Source organism: Filicampus tigris, chromosome 5 (genome assembly GCF_054856515.1).
Source record: "Filicampus tigris isolate MCC_2025a chromosome 5, RoL_Ftig_1.0, whole genome shotgun sequence".
NCBI lineage: Eukaryota > Metazoa > Chordata > Actinopteri > Syngnathiformes > Syngnathidae > Filicampus > Filicampus tigris.
The window spans coordinates 27,349,601-27,374,142 of record NC_141221.1 but is presented as its reverse complement, the minus strand read 5'-3'; the positions used below and the strand labels follow the sequence as shown (position 1 = coordinate 27,374,142).

Here is a 24,542-nt window from a genome sequence, read left to right as displayed (position 1 = left end):
TTTGCGCTATCTCAGAAGTACAACAGATAAACAGCTCTGTTTCAGAAAGAGCAGAGAGGGTTTAGGCCTTTGAGCCTATAGTGATGCAGACTGGGCGTCGGACGCCTCTGACAGGCGCAGTACCACAGGGTATTGTGTGAGTATGGGAAAAGACAGTGCACTGGTCTCATGGAAGACCAAGAAACAACAAACAGTAGCACTATCTACGTGCGAGGCAGAATACATGGCTCTAGCTCTAACATTACAGGAGTGTATTTATTTGGAGCAACTACTGAACAGTATTGATGGCTATTTGTACACGAAAACTCTCATTTATGAGGACAATCAAGGGGCAATTGCACTTGTGAAGAACCCCGTGTGCAGACAGAGGTGTAAACATGTGGACATCAAATATCACTTCATTAGATCCATCATAAAAGATGAGAGGATGACACTTGTTTACTGTCCTACAAATGACATGACGGCAGATGTTATGACTGAGCCTGCTACCAAATTTAAATTGAAGAAATTTGCAGGGGTCATGTTTGGCATGTAAATGTTCAACATAAGAATGTCATGTTACTTGTTTTTGTTTAGTTGACTTTGTGAAAGTTGAACAGTATACAAGACATTCATAAGTGGGAGTGTTGAGTGTTATTGTATGACTGCTTGTAACTGTATTGTGCTTATTTGTCATAAGAGGGCTGTCGCTGACAGATGATGACAACATTGGCTTAGAGGCGGGAGTGTTTGCGCCTATATGTTCTCTCTGTACTTGGCTCTCGAGGAGAGCAGTTCGTGTGTGTTGCTGAATAAAGTACGCCACTTGGCTAAAGAGAGAAGTCGTCTGCATTGTCAGAATTATTCTTCTGCTGCTGCCGGGCAAAAAGTTATAAGGCTGCGACGCTTCGTAACAGTAAGTTTTATCAATAACACCCACTGCCAAACCAGTTTGCTTCGCAGCAGCAACGAGCAACGAGGTGGATCCTCTCATCCGTGGCAACAGATCAACTGCCGGCCAAGGGGAACTGTACGTCATCGCACGTGACATAACGGACAGATGTGACAACAATTTTGGGTTAAAAATGGACCAATCCACTAATTGGGTGAATTTGACCCACCTTCCTGTGTTGTTTTGTACAAAACAGCCCAATTTTTGGGGTTCTTTTGTACAAAATTACCAATTTTCTGGGTTGTTTTCTGCAACAACAACCCATAAAGTTAGGTCAAATTGCTCCAAGTAGTGGATCGGTCCACTTTTGACCCAAAATTGTGTTATTTTGAACCCAACTGTTTTTAGATTGCAGGTACCCCCAAAGCAACGGCAAGGCAGAGAGAGCCGTCCAAACAGTCTCCTCAAGAAAGGTAGTACTACTGGCTTACAGAACAACAGCGCTGGCAAATGGATACAGCCCTGCACAGCTTCTTATGGGGCGTAGATTCCGTACCACCTTGCCAATGGTTCCGGAGTCCTTGTAGCCGTGTTTGCCGGACCTGCAACGACTACATCGTGGAGAGAAGGAGAGAAGGATGAGGCAAACAGAATGTTTCAACAAAAGACACAAACCAGGAGATCTGGACAAATTGTTGCCCGGACATGATGTTTGGATTACCGATGCAAAAGCATAAGGTACAGTAACATCTGCCCACCAAGCACTCTGGTCTTATGTCATCAGTGGACCACAAGGAACAGTCAGAAGGAACCGTAGTCATCTTGTTCCGATGCCAATATTAGAGACTCAGACTGAAACACAACTGGCCCAGTCGATGGATAATACTCCGACAGAGACAGTTTCAGAGCCAGGAGCACAACATACACAAAATATTGTTCGAACCAGATCAAGTAGAGACGTTATAAACTAAAGAGACTGGATCTGTGAATGTTATTACTGTATTAGGTATGTTGAGCTACAGTTTTGAATATGCCTTGAAAACTGTTTAAAATGTTTTGCAGAAAATGTTATTACCCACCTGAGAAGTGTTAAAAGAATGTAATTGAATCGTTACAAAGCAGAGGAGTCAAATTTAATTTAAAACTATGTGTTGTTTACAGCTAAGAGTCAACATAGCTTCAGTAAGGGGGATGTGGTGTAATCAGTGGTATTACATGTAGAGGACCTCTAGAGGACAGACTAAGCTAGTGAGTGTGGTGTTGTTGGAAGGGAATAAAAAGCAGACACTTCTGAAGCTAGCGGTGGTCTTCCTTTTGAAACGAACCCAACACAAGATCAGCATGCATATTTATGCATTTTATACATTTTAACAAGTAGAATAGCCAACAAATCAAAAGGTTCACACACTATAGTTTTTATAAAGAAACATTGCATTTCCCAATCACTTCTATGAATAAAAAAATATATATTTTAATAATATTGCACTGATATAACAAACAACTGCAGACACAAACAACACGATGCCCTGCGTCAAATGCAAACAAGGCAATTTTTGCAGGGGAGAAAACAAAGTATGGGCACTTGACTCTTTTTAGCCGGTCCGTACTCCGTCCGTGACCCGGGTACCCTTCCTGCATCGTCCCTCCGTCCTTATTCATAAAAATGATCAATTAATTAAGGGAACACGCAGTGACTTAATATTTATTTATTAGCTGTAGCACAACTAAAGCTACGTACTCCTCGTCGGTGTGCTGGCTGTGACGCTGCTTGCGCTACTGGGTCTCATCACTTGTCATACTAGTAGAACTCGCGCTGTATCTCCTGCGCAATTGGGTAACTAGTGGGGCGTTTGAAGTGTTCTGAGGCCATTTTTGTCGTTTGGCCATTTCGCCGAGTCGGTTGAGATTAATTTTGGCCGCCTGGTGACCACGTCACACGCATGAGGGACAATTAGCGGTTAACTAAAATCCACCTCCGCCCAAGAGTTTTAAAGCTTGTCGCGCTACGAGATCTCGCGGGATTAGAACGCCATGAGATTTCTCGTCCCTGCACAGCACGAGATCTATCTTCTTTTGACGGTGTTTGTTTTTCAGTCCGGGTGAATATAGCAGATGTCCTAAAAGGAGCTGTCACCGAATGGGAACTTCCGAATCCAAATCACGGAGTCGCTGTTGTGACCGACAACGTGCGCAACATGGATGTGGCTATACGTGAGGCTGGCTTTCCGCCACACATTAAGTGCTTATCGTGCAGGCAATGAACGAGAGCTAGTGCGTCTGGTCCAAAGTTGGCCGCTTATCATGTTTGTTTAGACGTGTCAAGCGTATAGTTTCTTTTTTTCACCGATGCTCAACAGCAGCAGCTATGGAAGCCCATTCCCGCCAGTAAAAAAAAAACTTTTTTTTTCTTTGGAAGAAGCCCATTCCGCTTCCATACATTCCCGCCAGTAATAAAAAGAACATTTCTTTGGAAGAAGCAAGCAGGTATAAATGAAGTAGGAGCCCGAGTGATGCTGGCACTTGTTCCCCACCAGTAAAACAAAAAAAACCTTTTTTTTTTTTTTTTTTTTTGCAGAAGCCCTGTTTCCGCCAATGGATTTTTTTTTTGCAGAAGCCCCTTTCCACCAGTGGAGAAAAATAAGGAGGGTAGGACCGTAGGTATACCCACTTAGTGCGTGCAACCCTTTGCTTCAACGTAATGGGCTATATCGCATATAGGCCTATAAAACCACAACTCACAGCATTTTAACACACATTGTCAAATACGAGTATACAATAATGCCTTCATAAAGTGAACTTTTACATGCTCTTTGAGTGCGACTTTCTGTAGCTCAAACGGAGATTGCCTGTGGATGGGGATTGCACGTGAACGTTTTTTTCTTTTTTTTACCAGCGGGACTAAAAAAAAAAATATTATTTTTTTTTTTTTTTACTGGCGGGAATGGGCTTCTTCCAAAGAAAAACATTTTTTTATTATTTTTTTTTTTTTACTGTCGGATTTTTTTTTTTTTTTTTTTACTGGCGGGAATGGGCTTCCATAAAGCAGCAGCACTTTGACGTCTAAATAAAGACAGCTCGAGCTGCCCGCGGGCAGACTAATTATGGACGCAATCACGCGCTAGAACAACTCTTTGGACATGATGGCTCGCAATCTAGATCAGCAGGGTGCCGTATCTGCAGCTCTGAGGAACCCAGAACTACGACGAGTTGCAGAAATCTTGACACAGACGCAGTGACATTCCTCTTGTTGAAGATCGACTGAGAAACAAGTTAAACTCTACAATAAAATACAATACAATTTTATTCATATAGCGCATTTCATAACAGCTGTAGCTGTAACAAAGCACTTTACAAACAATACGATAAATAAAAAAACTATAAGAGGCTGAGATACATCTATTAATAAATATATCAAGAAATATTAACAAATACATAAAATATAATAAAAATATATAAATAAATAAAGCCAATAAATTAACATAAAACACTATATACATTTGAGTTACTGCCCCACGTGCACAGTTGGATTTTGTCAAAGTATTCAATAAGAGGAAGGAACTCAGCTTTAGCTGTTATTTCAGCAATATTTGAGAGCATGTCACAAAAGTGACTCCTGTTTACATTTGCACTTTAGAGCTAGATGATTAATTTTCTGGCAGTCTGTTCAATAAAAAAACATTTTTAAAACTGAAAAAATTACATTAGGTATTTTTTTTATATTCGAAATTTAGCAAAAATCTCGTCTAGTTCACACGGACTTAATCTCGTGAGACATCTCATCTCGTGGGATTTTTGTCTCGTCCCATCCCTAATATATATATATATATATATATATATATATATATATATATATATATATATATATATATATATATATATATATATATATATATAGGGGTTTAGGGGTGTCCCAAACGATTATTTTTCTCCTGATTAATCTATCGACTATTTTTACGATTAGTCGATTGGTCTAACAATTCATGTTTTCAACTTAATTTTTTGACTTGACAATTATTAGTTCCAAAAAACACTTCTGAAAGCTTATTTAAATTCTTTGTTTTTTAAAGTAAAAAAAAAAACCTTTTGTAATTGAATGAATAGTGACATCTCTTTTAGGAAGGCATCATGATGTGTGAACATGAATGAGGTATTTATCTATACTTAACGATAAAATAATGTGTGCGTGCATGTGTGAACAGCCCAAGTAAAAGAACTAAAAAAAAATAAAATAAAAAATAACATCCGTTTGCTTAAACCTGAAACAGATAAAGCAGTGCATACTTAAGTATTATAACAACGAAAAAGCACACATTATATATTAGTACAGTCACGGACTATGGTCAGCAGGCCAGTGTTTCCTCTAGGTTTTTTTTAATTTATTTTTTTTAGCAGCGGGACCAGGACATCATCCTAAATATACGATCTGCATGCTGTAATGCGCGCGGTGCACAGAGAGCTTTCCAGAGCCGATAACTGATGTCGCGTGTTACTGTTTATAGGTACATAGAGCAGTGGAACCAATATAACATTACCTACAAGCATTGATTTTGTAGATTTTTTTTCAAATTACAAGTTTTTATGTAAAAAAAACTGTCCCAACTTTTCAAGTCACTACCGAAACGCAAAGAGTATTTGTCTGCAGGCAGGACTTGGTTTTAGCCACATCCCCAGAAATTTCACCAGTAAGAGACATTACCTTCATGTTCATCACTGGCCACATGGCGAGTAATTAGTTGGAAGCATTATTAAGTTATGTGCCCTCCAAAGTCTGAAAATCACTACCGAACACCTCATTTCGGCAATAAAATGAGCACTTTTGATTTTAATGCTAAATGTAGTGTTTTCTATCTCTGTACACATGCTCAAAACGGTCTGTGGTAGCCACGTTGTGCCTAGCATTGTTGAGTATTGTCAACAACTATCATAAAACGCCACTACCAAAACGGTCACTACTGAAACGTTTCGGTAGTGACATAATGGTTTCGGTAGTGACAATATGACGTTTATTTTTTAATAAAGTAAGTTTTAAATAATATAATACATACATATGTCATACATAGATATTTCTGATTTTAACAATATTATACTCTATATTTTATCAAAATTTGAAGGGAAAAATAAGCCCGAAAGGTTTCGGTTGTGACATAATGGTTTCGGTAGTGACAAAATGTTTATTTTTTAATAAAGTAAGTTTTAAATAATATAATACATAGATACATATGTCATACATATATCTCTCTGATTTTAACAATATTCTTTTTCATATTTTATCTTAATTTAAAGGGAAAAAGACCAAAATGCCAAAAAGCCTAGCAGACAGAGTACAGGCGAAGAGTTACAATGACCCAGTGAAATCCAAAGAATATTTAATAAAAGAAAGAGAAAGAAATAAGAGATTGAAGGAAGAAGGAAAGCTGAAGTCTACCAATGAAGTATCCAGCAGAGAGCAAAGGAAAGTCAGAAGAGCATGGAGGAAAAGACAAGACCACCGGATGTCTCTCAAAAAACAGCGTTAAAAGTTAAAATTTAGCAAAACTAGTTGAGTGATTACAATGCTACCCTCAAACAAAGTATTACTGCAACAGCAGCAACAATATGGTCACTAACAAAAATAAAAAGTATTGAATTATCAGACAACAATTTTTGATAATGATTGTTTAAGGGTATGTTTGTTTTAATTAATGATGACTTTTAAAGTCAATATGATCAACTTTCTGCATTTTACAATGAAAAATAGCATATAAATTTTGATTTATTTGGGAAAAAGTCATATTAAATTCTGTTAAAAATTCATTTTGATTGGTTTTGATGTAAAAAACATACATATTAATTTATAAAAATACACTGTAAAGGGGGGAATGGAAAAAAATATGAATCGGCTAGTAGAATTATTTTGATTCTTCTGTAATTGTGTGTTTCGGTCGTGACACATTTTAGGGACAGGCAAGATATTAGGGAAAAGCTAGAAAATACTATTTGAAAATTGACTGTACTTTTACTATATTTGTGCCCCTTAGATATGGTGCAACATGAATACAATAAAAGTTTTTCTAAAATAAAATACAAATTTCACACATTTTCCAACTCTGAATTCGAACCAATTCAGTAGAATGGCCCATATATATAAATTTAACGTTATGTTGTTATCCACCACATATTTTACCCGGTAGACTAAAAGTCAAATAAGGGGAGTACGGAGTATTTGGCACTAACACCGCAACTTTTTTTTTTCCACTTAAAGCACTGGGTCTAGGTATTATCGGACTGACTGTGCACTGCTGCTGCCTTGTAGCTTTAAGAGGGAGGTGGGGAGCTTTCCAATGACGCATGACGGAGCCCAAGAAGATGCTTCAAAACTCCAGGCCACAGTCAGCGTGTGTGCATGGTGACCACTGGCTGACAGTCATCGAGCGGGCAAACAACTAAGAAGATCCTTTGAAACAAGTTGAAGAATCATCGCGAGACATCTAAAATCAAAATAAAACACGCACTTTGGAAGATTTTTTTTTCACTGAACTACTCTATTTATTTTGCAACTCCAAGCTCCACTGGAGCCTTGGTGGGGGGTGGGGGGAGGGCGTGGAGCGATTGAGCCAACAATTTTTGTTGTACTTGCGAGTGCAAGACCCAAGTCGCAGCATGTCAGTTTTCAGCACGATGTGGGTGTGCTTTTTCATCTTCTGTAACCAAGCTGTGACACACACCATGACCGATGAAATAGATGTTGTGGTATTTTTGCCCCAAAATGACACTTATCTTTTCTCATATGCGAGGGTCGCCCCCGCGATTCGTTACGCGCAGCTGAAGCTGAAGAATGCCGGAGCTCCTTACTCCGACTTCCATTTCAACATCCACTTCGAGAACTCCAATTGTGTCAATGATGCTCTCTTCCACTTGGTGGACAGGTCGTGCGTGAAGAAGCCCGATCTGATTTTGGGTCCAGTATGCGAGTACGAAGCGGCAGCGGTGGTGAGACTGGCGTCCCACTGGAATATTCCAGTGATCTCAGCAGGTGCCCTGGCCGCAGGTTTCAGCAACAAGAACACCGAATTCTCCCACCTCACGCGCATCGCACCATCCTATGTAAAGATGGCAGAAATCTTCAGCGCAATGTTCAAGCACTTTACGTGGAAGACCGCCGTCCTGATCTATGAAGACGACAAGGAGGAGCGGAACTGTTACTTCACTGTGGAGGGGATATATCATCTAATGACTGACCTAGCCATTAAAACATATCCTTTTCCCCATGATGACCCGCTGGACACTGACGACATCATCCAAAGCATGTTTGACTCTCAAGGTAATCCCTACAAACTCTTTTTGGTTCCAAAAACGTTCTTGGAACGTGCGCCGGTAACATTAGTAACGGTTTCTGGGGGTTATGCTAGTTTGGGACTTGGTTGCGTCATGGTGCAATGACAAGTTGTTTTTTTTAATTATTTTTTTTAATGTTCTCTAAGTGTTACCTGTTGGTTACATACTGGGTTCCACTAACGTTCCTCTTACTTTTTTTCAATATGTTTGTTTCTCCAACGTTTTAGGTTATTATGTTTTTTCATTTTAAAATATTAATCTTAGTATTATAAATTCAGTACTTATATCTGTAGCGCATGAACATAAACAGTGCATATAGCCTACTGTTGTTGCCATAGTTTGAGCCTTCACAAAAGCAATAAATATTAGTAGCATCAAAGTAATTCTCCTGCTTGACATGTTACATTTCACAAAATATACAATTAAATAACTATCATTACCTTCACTCAAATTAATGTCTGGGTCAAGCCAGAGGTGTTACCCGGTCTGCCCTCATTCTTTTACATCTGATCCAAACAGAGATCAGGAAACAAAATTTGAAACATAAGTTCACAAAAGCATGACAAATCACCCCAATTTTTCAGACCGCAAGCAACTGAAATATATCCAAATATAAATACAAAGATTTTTGATTTATTGTCTGTGTGGCAAAGCAATGGCGTCCTCAAATTGGGCTTCTGTCTGGCCAGGGAAGTTTGTTTGACAGGCCGCTAGAGTAGAAGTCAAAAAGTCAAAAAGTCGAGGGCCGGTGTCCTGTCTGTTTTCCATCTCTTCCTGCTGCAACACACCTGATTCAAATGGTCATATAATCAGCAAGGTCTACAGAAGCTGGTTAACAATCCTGATCATTTGAATCAGTTGCGTTGCAGCAGGGTGACATGCAGACATGCAGGATGCCAGTCCTTGAGGACCGGAATTGCCCACAGCTGATCTAGTCTGTTACATTAGAAAAGAAAAAAATACATACACGAAGGTGGAAGAGGCTCAGAAAGATGTTGACCTGAAAAAGGCACAAGCACATCAGGTGCATGATTTGCACATTTGTTTTCCTCCGCTTTGTGATACTGTTCGTAGATAAAAGCAAAATGGTGGCTCCTCGGTCACGCTTTTTTCAGTGTACATACACTGAAATACGTTTCTGTTGAATATTTACTCAATTTTAATTCTTTAACGTGGTTGCACAAAATATAATAATCTGAATCCAGATCAATTTTTCAAGTAGACCATACATTTACTTTAAAAATGTATGTGGTTCCAGATGATTTTATATTGGGCAACCACCTGACAAAATATAATTGAGTAAATTCAACCATCATTTTTTTTCAGTGTAGATGATGGACTGTCACGTGAAACGGTATCGCTCAAAAAGATAATTTTCTGGAAATGCTAAAACATCACTGCAGGTCTGATCTCCCGGCGAATATTTACTCTATGCAGTAATGCTGCACCTTCATCCACGTATGGGATCATTATCATGATGTCCATGTCACGTTTGTCTCCACTTACAATGAAAAAAATGGCGTGTTGAATTTACCCACTTCTATTTTGTCGAGTGGTTGCACAAAATCAAATCATCTGGATTCAGATACATTTATTTAGTAGATGTATAGTCTACTTGAAAAAATCTTAATCCAAATGGTTATATTTTGTGCAACGACTTGACAAAATAAAATTAAGTACATTCAACACAAACTTTTTTTCAGGGATACTGTGCCTAATGGACTTCTCATATACTGACTCAGATTTTTTTTTTTTTGATGACAGACAGCAGAACTATGACAAAACTCGCAGGGGCGAACTGAAGTAGGAAATGAAAAGTGGTGTGTGGCTCAGAAAGAGGGCGGAGGCATAGCGAAACTCGAGGTTGACTGAGATAAACCTGCTCCCGGCCAAGCTCAGAGCATCTGTTACTGCAGTAACTGACCGGGATCTTAAGTTCAGAGGTGGGTAATTCAGGTCCAGAAAGTAAAAGCCCTGCCACAGTTTGGCTTTAGCCACAGGTGCTTCTACTCAACCAGCAGGTAAACAAGCTCAGTTGATTAGCAGCACCTGTAGCTAAAGCCAAACTGTGGCAGGGTTTTTACTTTCTGGACCTGGATCACCCACCTCTGCTTAAGTTACCTCTCTTTCTGAAACCGGCTAGAGTTACCACACTTTCTCTGGTTTGAGTTACCTCCCTTCTTGAAACAGAACAGTCAGAATTTGCCTCATTTCAGGGTTAGCAGACTCTGAGTTTTTACCAAACCTACTTCCTGAAATGGGCCCGTTGTCACCCAAGTATACAGTGAAAAAAATACTGTGCTGCATTTACTCAATTTTAGTTCGTCAAGTGATTACATGAAATAAGATAATCTGAATCTGTATTTTTTAAAGAGGAAGTCAGCCCCCAAAATTTCTTTATAATAGTATGTTCTATGCACCTCCATTAGTCTAGACATGGCATTCTGATTATTCTTGCATTTGTGGAGTATGAGTTAAGCAACAAAATCCACCCAATTTTAGCCATCTCAGGGGACGGCCATTTTGCCACTTTCTGTCAACTGAAAATGAGTTGCTAAGGGCTCAGGTAACAACCAACTGAAATTAAGCCATGCTTGGTTGCTGGGACAGGAGGATACCTTATACTATCTATACATCTGAAGACTCTGAGGAGATTTGGAAAAGAACCTTAGAAGACTATCATCTCAACTCTGCTCATATTTTAAGACAAGTTAGAGGGTTTTTAGCCCCAGCCTATTCTCAGACTCAGATTTTACAAAGAGTGTGAATTTTGCAGGGTCACTACTATTTACAAGACTACAACAAGATTCTTTAGGCATTTTGTTTTCCACAATGCACATTTTCCCCATCATGTCCTTGGTAGAAACTTATTAAATGGAGAAGAAGAAGTTTTTGGCTACAGCTGCCCAAGAGTATGCTGCAGTTTGTTTGGAAAAAAAAAAGCTAAAAACACTAAGTAGAGTGCACGCTGCAGAATGTGGGCACGGCCCTGGTTATAAAATATTTGCTATGTATGTATATAATATATTATACCCAACAAATACATAAATATGATATACATACAAACACATGTTTTTTAATTATTTTTATGTGTCAGGCTTTTAGCAACAAAGTTAAGTGTGCAGAATCATTTTCCCCATAGGCGAGCTGTGCCCCAGTATTAGGCGCAGAGTGACCACCGGTATGGCTGGAGTGGGGAAAAAATAAAATAAAATTGCTGCACAGTTGTTAATATGTCGCAGTAACCATCCGCTGTGATTCCTTTCCATTTATTAATAGACCACTTGCAGATCTCCGGGTCACGACTACCAACTTTGAATGGGGTTCAATGTAGAAAGCTGTGATTTGGATCTTTTCAACCGCTGGAAAGTTGATTTATTTTTAAATTTAATTTATTTTCAACTGTGTCGTTTGATTCTCTTTGCACTGACCGCCCTCTGCTGGGACACGACCAGTTAAGAGGAACCCTTATGTTATGTTACGGTCAAATTTGACGTTTTTTTAAGTTGTATCTTTGAAAGTTGTAGTTCATTTGTTCGGACTGACCTAAGATTCCATGACTTTGTCCATTAACAGGGTTCAAACACACACAAAAAAATCTATTCATTGGCATCCAATTTCATGAGTTGTATTCAGCTTTTGTACACTCTTTGTGTTCCCGGTCAAAAATTACCGTTCATTAAAAATAAATGGGGGAGACAATAATGAGCTCAGGCACATCCTCATTCGCCAGATGAAACAAACACATGCACACAACGCTCACACAATTTATTCCATACTTTATGACACTATTTATTTATTTATTTATTTATTTACATTTAAGGCTTTGAACACAGTTCATTGTGTGGTAGTACCATGTCGGATCAAAATATCATAAGTGAAGTTATTGATACATTTTTGATGGTTAACACATTGATGAGTAGGGGTGAGGCCAGGACAACGAGGGTGAGGATAGAATTGGTGAAGATGTGTCAGAAACTCAAGATGACATGGAATATAATCAAGACCAAGAAATAACTGATGAGGCTGCTGTCAGATTCAAATCAAAGAATAGCAACCTAGCCGACTTTTCATTCCCATCCCCATCCCATTAGTGTATGAATGTGTGCATGAATGTGTTAGGTTGTGGGTTGTGAGGAGGGCCCTAATGCAGAGAGGAAACACATTTATGATGACGAGTTCTTTATTGTCACATGCAGAAGGGTTGCTGGCTGGACGGAATGGGTCTTGGTCTTAAAGCGGAAGTCAACCCAAACATATATTTTTTCAACAATATGTTCTATGCAAGCCCACTTGTTGAAACAGGGCATTTTCATAAATATTGCATTTGTGGGATAAGTGTTAATCCACTAATTTTTAGCCATCTCTGGGGGCGGACATTTTGTCTTCTGTCGACTGAAAATGACATCACAACTGCTCACAATGACCAATCACAGCTCAGATTGAGAAAACAGGTCAGCCCTGATTGGTCGTTGTGAGCAGTTGTGATGTCACTTTCAGTCGACATAAGAAAAAATGACCGCCCCCAGAGATGTCTAAAAACGAGTGCATTTTGCTGCTTAATTCATATTCCACAAACTCAAAATTAATCAGAATGCCTTGTTTCAACTCGTGGGCCTGCTAAGAACATATTCTTGAAAAAAATATGTACTTCGGCTTTAAGCAGGAGGAAATGGGCAGAGCTGAGTCTAATTTGAGGGGCAGGCGGGTGGCAAGCCGAGGAAGGCAGTGGGCTGGAGCTGGTGGAAAAAGGCGAGGTTTAGTATTAACTTCTCAAAAGTTACTATGAATAACCAGATGAAACTAACTCAATGTTGAGCGCAGAAGTTCTGGCGGTGCAGGGTAGTCCACGATCAGCTGAAAAGGACAGCTGATTAGGTGCAGCTGCTGCACATCTTCAGCACACCTGTGAACCCACGCACACACACACTCCCTCTCTACATGCACGCACACACACACCGTTCCGTCCCTGGGACGAAATGCCCAGCTCTGCTAAATAGTCCTTTCCTACTATAATCAAATATCAAACATAAACCATGATCAATAATATCAAGTTAGAAAGAGTAAATGAAAATAATTTTGGGGATGTTATTATTGATCATAAATGCATGTAAACCATGTTAAAACAAAATTATCCAAAGCCATTAGGAATGTTACATCAAGTAAAATAGATCTTTAACCAAAATTCTTTACATTTGTTGTTCAATTGTTTCCTTGTGCATGGATGAATTATTGTGCGGAGGTCTGGGGACACACATACAAATTAATCACAAATGTGGTGTTTATTTTACAGAAGAAGGCAATCAGGATAATAAACCTTGCAGATTATCATGCGACACCCAATAATACATTTAAAAAAATCCACAAATTCTTAATTTATATAACCTGGTGGATTTTAAAACTGCTCACGTTATGTTTAAGTAAATAATAATATGCCCACTTACGGTAGGTTAACAGTTCTTTTAAGTGAACTGAATCATTAGAATCAGTTCATTAAAAAGAATCATTCACCGAATCATTCAGCCCCGCACCACCCCCCACCCCCGGCGCGGGGTATATAAATATACATATATATATATATATAAAATTGTCCACACCTGATGTTCTACTTATTATAATTGGTGCGTTTGGATTATCGTTGCTAACAAAAACCTATGCGTATGCATTGATGTACTGTAATCACATCAGGCAATAGTGTCCACAACAACGTCATCTCCCAGCTGCTGCAGACCGGGGCCCCTCATCACGATCTGGTGAGGGACTTTAAGTTTGTCAGAGCTCTTATTTGTTTTCATGCGCTTCTCCCCGGTACTATGATGGGCTTAACATTAGCCGTTAGCTTGAAGAAACGGATGCCAAAGAAAGCTTGTCCCCGCGAGCACGAAAGGAGGGGTGTTGGTGAGTGGTTCCTTCCTTGGCGAATCGCAAATCATTCATAGCAAAGCTCATAGCAAAACTCAGTTCACTCACTGACTGCATGGATGGAGTTCTCGTTTGCGTGAACTAGAAATGGCAGCGACATGTTCACTCACTGAATCGTTGGTGAACGGGAAATGACATCACTGATTCCTGCAGCGACATGTTCACTCCGTGAATCGTTGGTGAACGGGAAATTACATCCTTCGTGAAGTATGTTCAGTAAATCGTGCTTACATCTGACGTTGGCTGCTGATTGGTCAATCGCGAAGATTGACAACATGCGTGTGGCTGAGCTCAAATGAACTGAGAAAAGAACAAATCACTTCAGGAAGTGATCCATTCACTCACGTTCCCTGAAAAGATTCGTTCTTTTTGAACGAATCGTTCGTGAACGACCCAACACTAACTTACGGTGTTCAGAGGTTCTTTCCACACAGAGTCAGCTAATATGAACTGAGAGGAACATCTATGTTTAGGAAAACAAAAACCAGAACAAATATGAAACAGTGCTAGATCTCAGTAAAAGGAGTCAACCTGTGGAACACCCAGGTTGACAAGACTGCCCACCCAGTGAGATTCATGAAAAAATATATACGTTTACATTTTTGCTAAATTAGATTATTATTCAATAATTTTTGAATTTGTGTTATGTTGTGTTTTTTATTTTATTGAATATTAAGAATGGCATAGTTGTGGTTGTCTAAGGAATAGCTGAGATTCATATTATTCAGTTTGTCATTTTATTTGAATATACAATGTGTTGGGACAGGAGGATTGTGCTCAGTGAGGGAAATATTCAGGCCCACCCTGATTTTTCCAGGCCCACCCATTAGCCACGTTCTGGCTCTGCCCCTGCTGTGGAATATATTTTATTCTGAACTGAAACTGCTATTCAATTAAGATTTTCAAGAACATTTACAAATGCAAGGTTATAAATAGTTTTTAAAAGGTAGTGTAGTTATATAATTATTGTAAAATTATGGACAAAAAATATTTGTTTAAATATGAAGGTTTGTGGGTATATCCATACAATGTAAGAAAGTAATAATTGTAGTGCGCATATGTATGTACAGTATGTAGCAAATACTGGTATTAAATATTATTTGATAACTAGACGGCGGCGGCACGGTGGTCGACTGGTTAGCACGTCCGCCTCACAGTTCAGAGGTCGTGGGTTCGATCCCGGCTCCGGCCTCCCTGTGTGGAGTTTGCATGTTCTCCCCGTGCCTGCGTGGGTTTCCTCCGGGTACTCCGGTTTCCTCCCACATTCCAAAAACATGCATGGTAAGTTGATTGGACGCTCTAAATTGCCTCTAGGTGTGATTGTGAGTGCGGATGTCTGTCTCTGTGTGCCCTGCGATTGGCTGGCAACCAATTCAGGGTGTCCCCCGCCTACTGCCCAAAGACAGCTGGGATAGGCTCCAGCACGCCCGCGACCCTTGTGAGGATAAGTGGTATGGATAATGAATGAATGAACTAGACGGCGATTCGAGTTAATGCCTGCACGAACTCTCGATCACCGCTAGGGGCACCATGCCCGTTTTGGGTTGATTCTTAGGACAAAACGAAAAATATTGAAACCTGTATGAGACATGCTACAATGGTCAGAAAGAGAAACAGAAAATGCGAAGGCACTCTGATTGGCTGTTAGCAAGCAAATCAGCGTTTGGAGCACCAACGGGATGTGACAAATGTGGATAAACAGTGAGCACGCCTTTGCTGCCTTAATCTTCTTACAAGTACAAGAGCGAGGGTTGACAATGCAAGTATTTCACAATACCGTGTCAAGAACATGAGGGTTTACTTCGCGTGGGAGTTCATCGTGAGTGACTTATATGATCCGTTGCACCACTACAAGTGAAAATGGCTTACTTTTTAAATGATCTCTCCATTATCAAGTTATCTGAAACATTTTTATATTTAGTTTAAAATGTGAGCCTTAATAACTTAGCAACTTAAAAGAACATTTAATACGGTATGTGTACAGGGGGTGCATTTAGTCATTTGGAGCCAAGGCAAACCCAGGCTTAATTATGCGCATCCATGTCCTGCAAAATGTTTATCATCAACTAAGAAGAAAATTCTCCAATTTCCTGACCTAAATAAAGTCTTGATTTTTGGGGGGGAGAATGTCCGACATGAATAATTATTAGAAGACGGTTGAACAGGTCAAGCAGAGCCGTGTCCATCTTCAGCATCTCTTGAATATGTTGAAAGACATCAGGAGGCAAGAATGACCTGACCTCTGTTGTGGTCTCTGTGCCTGTTGGACAGCTGTGACATTGGAGGGTGTAGCTGAGCTGGGGAGATTGAAAAAGAAAGAACAGGATCTTAGTTTCCACCCTTGTGAGCACCAAATATAAGTAAATAACAATGTGGACACACAAAACGTGTGGCTGGAATGTGATTCATTGCATTTTGTCGAGTAGCATACACTTTACACACCTGTTTATTGATATGATTTGATGAAGTGGTCCACATACAGTCGTGCATGATGTTGCACTTCTTGTGTGATTAAAGCTACAAGCTAGTGAGTTCAGACACAGGGTTTTTAACCACCTCACCGCTAGTCAGTTCTCTGATGCCTTTGATCAGCTTTGTGTCCCTCTTCACACACGGAGGAACTCAGCACTTGATTCCATTCATCTTGCCTTACTATTCTGGACTCCGTGGCTCCATTAAAAAATATGCGGCGAAAAATTAGACCAGAGCCATGGTTTAATGAGAGCACTCGCGCAGCTAAACAGGAATGCCGCAGAGCTGAATGCAGGTGGAAAAAAGACAGGCTGCAGGTCTCTTATCAAATCTTAAAGGACTGATGGCGTCGTTACCAGAGAAAGGTGAAGGAGTCCAAGAGAGACCACTTGTCACGTCTGATTCAGGCAAATCGCCAAAATCCACATGCTTTATTTAAAACAATTGACTCTGTACTCAAGCCCCGTCAACCGATTTGCACGGACTCGTCCCCTGAAATGTACGATAGATTCTCGCAGTTTTTCATTGACAAGGTTGCTTCAGCTCGGGCTCTTGTTTCGAATGCCACATTTGACCCCTCTGTTTAAGTTCCTTGTTCAGCAGTGTTCGATTCCTTTGAGCCAGCCGGTTTCTTTGACATTTTTGGAGGATGTGGTTTGCCATATTAAACCACCGGGCTCCCCTTATGACTACGTTCCCCCATATTTCTTTAAGGAGATTGTCCCAACAATTGGTAAATCGGTTTTTGCCATTATCAACAGCAGCCTGTCTTCTGGTGTGGTCCCCCAACATTTTAAGCATGCTGTATTGCAACCCCTGCTGAAAAAAAACTGGCCTTGATAAAGCTGTGCTATCCAATTTTAGACCCATTTCCAAGCTGCCTTTTATGTCTAAAATTCTGGAAAATGTGGTGCACTCACACAATGTTATGGAAGTTTTCCAGTCAGGTATATTGTTCCACAGGGTTCTATTTTGGGGCCATTGCTGTTCTCATTGTATTTGCTGCCCCTGGCTTCCATCCTTAGAAAACACGGTATATATTTCCAGTGCTATGCAGATGACTGCTAAATCTATTTTCCGCTGAGCAAAAAAGACACATTCTCCATAAGACCTCTTTTGTCCTGCCTAGAGGACGTTCAAAGACTGGATGTTATGGTGTTCAGTCCTAGTGGCTCGTCTACATCCCACCTTGTTGTGCCTGTGCCCCTGGCTTCATATCTAAAGCCAACAGTCTGAAACTTGGGTTTTTGAAATGGACAGTGATCTTAAATTGGACCAGCAAATCAGTGCTGTTGTAAAGTCGAGCTTCTTTCACCTTAGACAGCCGGCTAAGGTAAAGCCCCTCCTTTCCGAGCAGTACTTAGAAGCAGTCATCCATGCCTTTGTTACATCTCGGCTAGATTACTGTAATGCACTTTATTTTGGAGTCAGCCAGGCCTCCCTCAAACGTCTCCAGTTGGTCCAAAATGCTGCTGCCTGCCTACTAACTGTAGCTGAGAAGATGGAGCACGTAACACAAATTCTGGCCTCCCTTCACTGGCTCCCAGTGCATTTCAGGGTTCGATTTAAGATTCTCCTTTTTGTCTATAAACCATTAAATGGCCTTGCCCCGGCGTACTGCTTTGATCTCCTCCACTCTACGCACCTTCACGCAGCCTCAGGTCTGCAGACCAGGCGCTGCTCGAGGTGCCGAGGACCAAGAGGAGCCTCAGAGGGGATCGAGCCTTTTTGACCGCTGGTCCTTCCCTGGAATGACCGCCCATTGGATGTTAGGCAAGCCCTCTCTCTGTCCATTATTAAAACCCGGTTGAAGACGCACTTCTATTCTCTGGCTTTTGATCAGACCTGAAATTTTCGGCTCTTTTCCGGTGTCAATTGTACATAGTGTTTTATGTTAATTTCATTTATGTTAATTTATTGATTAACACCTGTGTATTGTGGCCTTTTTATTGTTTATTGTGTAGTGTTTTGTAAAGTGCTTTGTTACAGCTCTAGCTGTTATGAAATGCATTATATAAATAAAATTGTACTGTATTGCATTGTTTTGTATTGTTTTGTTGTGTAAGTTTGTCACTTTTTTCCCTTGGACAAGCACTAAACACTAGTCCCCTTCAAAGCATTCCCCTCCAGCTGCAATGCATTTGTTATATCCTTCCAACATTTTCTGGAAGCCCTGCCTGGAAGTCCTCCAATGTGAACGTGTCCACGACCCTCGTTACAGCATCTTTTATCTCCTCAATGGTCTCAAAACGATTGCCTCTTAAGTTTTCCTTCAACTTGGTGAACAAACAAACGTCACTGGGAGCAAGGTCTGGACTGTAGGGCGGTCGAGGATTAGTCTTGATACCCATCACGGTCAAATAGTTAGAAACACGGATGGAATTTTTGGACTGGTCTTTGTGGAAATGCCACAGATGATTTGAAGAGCACCGGCCTTTTGCCTTGGGTCAAACCTATTTTACAAATATTCTGCATGTACAAGTCATCATGGATAATTGTGTGCACTGTTCCCACACTGACTTCAAACTGTACACCGATCGTCTCTATTGACACGCAACAGTCCTCATCCATAAAAGTACAAATCTTCAACCCATGCTCCATTTAATTTCAAATAAAAGAACACATAAATCAAGTGACAGTTTGAATTTCCAGATGATGGATGGGAACTGTGCCCATTCGTCATGGCCATGTTGGTCGGTGTTGACTTCTGGGGTCTCCCAGTGGCAGACTGATGATTCACAGCACCTCCCGTGACCCTGAATAGGATGCGGAATTGAAAATTGTTCGATTTCATAATTTCTGATTATGCTGGACACAGAAGACATTCCCCAGTCAATTCGTTACCTATCTGCTCCCTCACATTTTTGAAATAAAACACACAATCATTTGTGCCAACATTCCCACTGAATATTGGAACTTAATGAACTAATTGTCAAATTGATGAGTTGTGCTGTGTTGTAAGTAAAGCTTCCTAATTACAGATGTATTAACAATCAATCAAAGTAAAAGCATGGAGCAAACACAGTGTCTCACTCTCTTCTGATATTAAAACACCAATATCTGCAATCCAATATATATTCTGTGTGAAATCTTTCTTTTAAGAGAACTCCCTTGGGCTCATGCAAAGGTAAAACCAGTAACTTACTTTAATGGTAAACCGTAAACATTGCATGGTACTGCCTAGAAGGGCAAAGACAGCGATATCATTCTGCACATACAGTAACGATAAACAGGAAATGCATCACTCAACTCACCCAGAAGTCATTCGGTCAACACTAACTGAGACGGAATAATTTAAAAGCTTTGCACCGCTTAAATGTCTTTTCTGTACCCTGTTCATAAGGAATTCAGCAACACACTGTGCATCCTTGTTTTAGAACTAATGATATTACAAATTGGTACAACAGTCCTTTATATCAATAAAGTCTTGTGTTACAAGTTCTTAGCCAACGGGGCACTTGAAATCTCTCATTCACAGTCAATCAGTGCACCATGTGCAGCCCTCTGACACATTCTAGCTAGTATTAGTGCTCGAGTAAAATGAAAATCTCAAAAGTTTTGAATTATTGCTGGTTGGCAGCATTGGCCCATAGAATAGCTTACAGAGCATACACAGGGCAAGCAGTGTGTGGAGAGCCCAGTGTAATTAAAGGTGCTGTAGGGCTGGCAGGACTGAGATGAAGTTTGTCCCACTGACTCAAGGCATATTTCAGGAGGTGTGTTTAAGTGACAGAGTTGTGAGGAATGTTCCAGCCAGAGTCTGAATCTTCCTTATTAATGCTAGGGGTGTGAGTGTTTTCAATAGCTTGGCTTGTTTGTGTCTATTTACAATTTATGTATTTATTTATTCTAATGTATGTCATTATTTAGTTATTTCATATTTATTTAAATGGAACACCAAAGAAAAGGTTTATACCTAAAAACATAGCTACATTTCATATTTCGTGAAAATGTGTTTCAGTCACTGTAAGGTCCCATGCCATTATAATTCTATTTATTTCTACTGTATTGTGCTTAACATAGGTCAAAATGAGTGTGTGACATGGTTTAACATTGAGGCAGTGCAATAGCTCTTGAAAGACAAAGGCCTGCAAAAATGAGCTGATTTGATTTCAACGTCTTTGTGACGTTGCTTCGTCACTCCTTATTCTACATCCTGCCCACTTAGTGGTTGCTACATTCCTGCTCAACTCGGGAAAAATGGCTGAGCGGGACAATGCACCTGCATTCTCCGAAAAGCTAAAATTTTGTATCAGCCACCAACCTCATTGGAGTTGAGGAATAAACTGCTTCACATTATTTTGGGAGAAACTTCTAAGCATTTCTGAAGCAGAATTGTCCTATGTCGGGGACCTTTTGTGGAGGGTGGCTTTGTCAACATAAACTTTCACACACACTAAAGACACATACAGTATTTCAGGTTTTTAAGAAACAATGCCACACGTACACACACTTGATCAGTCAGCCTCAGTGTGCTCTCTCGGCGGCTACGAGGTCACGGAGTGTCACCATGGAGCTGTATTAAAAAGATAATAAATACATTTAGAAGTGAGAACCAACCGGGGACCGTGCCTTTGTGCTAGTCAGTCTGCCTCGGAGGGCTCAAATGGCTGCCGCGAGATCACTCATCATCTCCATGGAGATGTAGAAAAAAATAAAAGCACAAACTTTTCATCCAGGGGGACACCGGGCAGACGGCGGCCTTCTCAGAGTACACCATGGCCACAGTTCCAGTGAATTTCAACGCAATGAAGAGACGGTGGCCACAAGACACCCACATATTGGGAACTAACCAATCAGAGAACCAACGATATCAGTTTTCATATCCAATTAAGGAGAACAAAGACCCAGAACAGCTAATTGTTACGGATTGTTCGTATTTTGTTGCAGAAATCACTGAGCGTTAACTAGTGATAGACCAGCCGGGCCGATTATCGGAGCGGATATTTTGGAATTTTGGCGACTTTTTTATTTTTATGATGATAAATTACAAGCTGGTTTATTTTGGCTTGCTGTAGCATGCTTGACTCTCTCTGTTTGCTGCAAGACTGACTCGCCGATTGGCCCGCCCAAGCCAATTGGCCCGCCCAGAGCACCATCTTGATTGGTTTTATGCATTGGGTAACAGCCAATCAGCATAAAGCTGCCAGCTCGTTCTCTCTCCTCGAAGGGCAGAGCCACACACAGACGGGATGAGCGATACTGGGAATTTTGGTATCGATCCGATACACCATGCCTTTGTTTTTAGCAGTCCCCCTATTCTCTGCATTACAGTTTATAGACCTCCCCATCACTCCACTTCTTTTATTACAGAATTTTCTGAACTCTTATCCATTTTATATTCCAGTTATAACAGGATATTAATAACTGGCGATTTTAATATACACATGGACAACATCTCGGACCCACTATCCAGAGATTTTTCAAACCTTTTAAACTGCTTGGATTTTAAACAGCACGTCTTGCAGCCAACTCACAACAGAGGACACACCCTGGATTTGGTTATAACCTATGGCTTGTCTGCTGGTGTGTCCTCTGTTGTTGACTTGGCAGTGTCAGACCACTACTGTGTCTATTTTAACATCGCCAGTTTTAACCATCTAGCAGTCCCGGTTAGAACAGTGAAGAAACGCTACCTATCTTCTGAGGTGGCTGCAAATTTTATCGAGATCTTAAAAAGCACTCCTGCTGACATTTTACCTGCACCCTGTGATCTTATTGTTGACAATTTCAACCTACATCTTAAATCATCATTAGATTCAGTAGCTCCACTTTTAATTAAAACAACAAAAACAAAGACTGTACCCCCGTGGAGGAACAATGCTCTCAAAATATCAAAGAGAAAATGCAGGAGTGCAGAGAGGAGGTGGAGAAAAAGTAAACTTATGTACACTATGAAATTTTATGCGAACAACTGAAATCCTACAATAAAACAGTAAAACTGGCAAGATCTTCCTATTTCTCAAACCTCATTACAGTCAATAAAAACAACCCCAGAGTTCTCTTCTCCACCTTTGAACTTTTAACTAGTTCTGATTTTAATAAGTCCCCACAGAGACCAACAGACACTCTCTGTGAGGACTTTGCAGACCACTTCAGAAGTAAAATCGATGACATAAGATCCAGTCTTTTAGCCCGTCAAAACACAAGTTTTAATAAACCCGGACAATCATATTTACATGAGGAAACACTGGAAAGTTTTGCCCTGGTTGATGCAAGGACACTTGTTCGAGTTTTCTCCCAGGTAAACCCAACAACCTGCCTTTTGGATCCAATTCCCACATTTCTTTTTAAGACATTTTATGGATTTTTTGAAGAACAAATTTTAAATATAGTCAATTGCTCTCTTCAGACGGGCGTCTTCCCCGCTGCCTTTAAAACGGCGGTGGTGAAGCCCCTTCTGAAGAAGAGCAGTTCTGACCCGAGCGTTTTTAATAATTACAGACCTGTATCCAACTTACCGTTTTTAAGTAAGATTTTAGAAATACTGGTTTTCATCCAGTTGAATCATTTTTTAAATACAAATAATATTTTGGAGAAATATCAATCTGGTTTTAGGATGAACCACAGTACGGGGACTGCTCTTTTAAGGATTTTAAATGATATTAGGTGCACTGCAGACGCGAGAAAACTCACAGTCTTGGTGCTACTGGATCTAAGCGCTTCTTTTGATACAGTAGATCACCAAATTTTATTAAATAGACTTAAAAATCTAGTGGGCATCTCTGGTACTGTTTTTGACTGGTTTTATTCCTATCTCACAGACCGATATTTCTTTGTAAGTATGGATACTTGTTCCTCCAAAACCCATGAAATTAAATGTGGGGTTCCTCAAGGTTCGATTTTAGGCCCCCTACTTTTTAATCTTTATATGCTTCCCCTCGGGGATGTCATCAGGGGACACGGCATCAGCTTTCACAGCTATGCTGATGACACGCAGCTGTATATTGCCGTGTCTCCTGATGACACAGGACCCATTGATACCCTTTTAAATTGCATTTTAGATATCAAGTCATGGATGGCAGATAATTTCCTACAGCTCAATCAGGACAAGACTGAGGTTTTAGTTCTCGGTCCCGAAGGTCAGAGAGAGAAGCTTTTACCAAAACTACACATTTTTAATCCCTCACATTATGTGAAGAACCTTGGCGTCATTTTTGACTCTGAGCTCAGTTTTATTCCTCATATTAAAAATGTAACGAAGATAGGTTTTTATCACCTTAAGAATATCGCCAGAGTCCGCCCGTTTCTCTCTCAGGCTAACACGGAAGTGCTGATGCATGCTTTTATTTCCTGTCGTTTAGATTACTGTAATGCCCTGCTCTCTGGCCTCCCGAAAAAGAGCATTTCACCACTGCAACTACTGCAGAATTCAGCCGCTCGGGTGCTGACGAGAACCAGAGGGCGGGAGCACATTACGCCAGTTTTGAAATTGCTGCATTGGCTCCCTGTGTGTTTCAGGATCGATTTTAAAGTACTTTTATTAGTTTATAAATGTGTTAATGGTCTTGGGCCATCTTATTTATCTGATTTGCTTTTATCATACCAGCCCTCGCGGATCCTGAGGTCCTCTGGCGCCGGTCTTTTATTTATTCCAAGGGTGAGGACCAAAATGCATGGCGAGGCTGCATTCAGCCGTTTTGGTCCTCACCTTTGGAATAGCCTGCCAGAGGACGTCAGGTCTGCAGAGACTGTTGATATTTTTAAGAGGAAGCTCAAGACACACCTTTTTAGTTTGGCTTTCAACAACTTTTAAATAATTTATCTTTTCTTTTGATTGAAGATAATTCTATGTTTTGCTTTGAATGCTTTAAAGCACTTTGAGTTGGATTTTTATGTATGAAAAGTGCTATATCAATAAAATGTGATTGATTGATTGATTGAAATACAGGGTTGTATCGGCCGAGTTATGCTCCCCCTTGAGTTTGTATATATATATATATATATATATATATATATATAT

General features: G+C 40.2%; 1 protein-coding gene across 1 annotated transcript in view; it reads left to right on the top strand.

The window, feature by feature from the left end:
* The first annotated feature begins 7,457 nt into the window (after nt 1-7,457).
* Nucleotides 7,458-24,542, top strand: part of npr3 (natriuretic peptide receptor 3) — a 29,110-nt gene continuing 12,025 nt past the window's right edge. Inside the window, exon 1 of the mRNA XM_086030747.1 lies at nt 7,458-8,171. Coding sequence (XP_085886873.1) covers nt 7,511-8,171 — 661 coding nt within the window. The 5' untranslated portion in view covers nt 7,458-7,510. The remainder of the gene's footprint in view (nt 8,172-24,542) is intronic.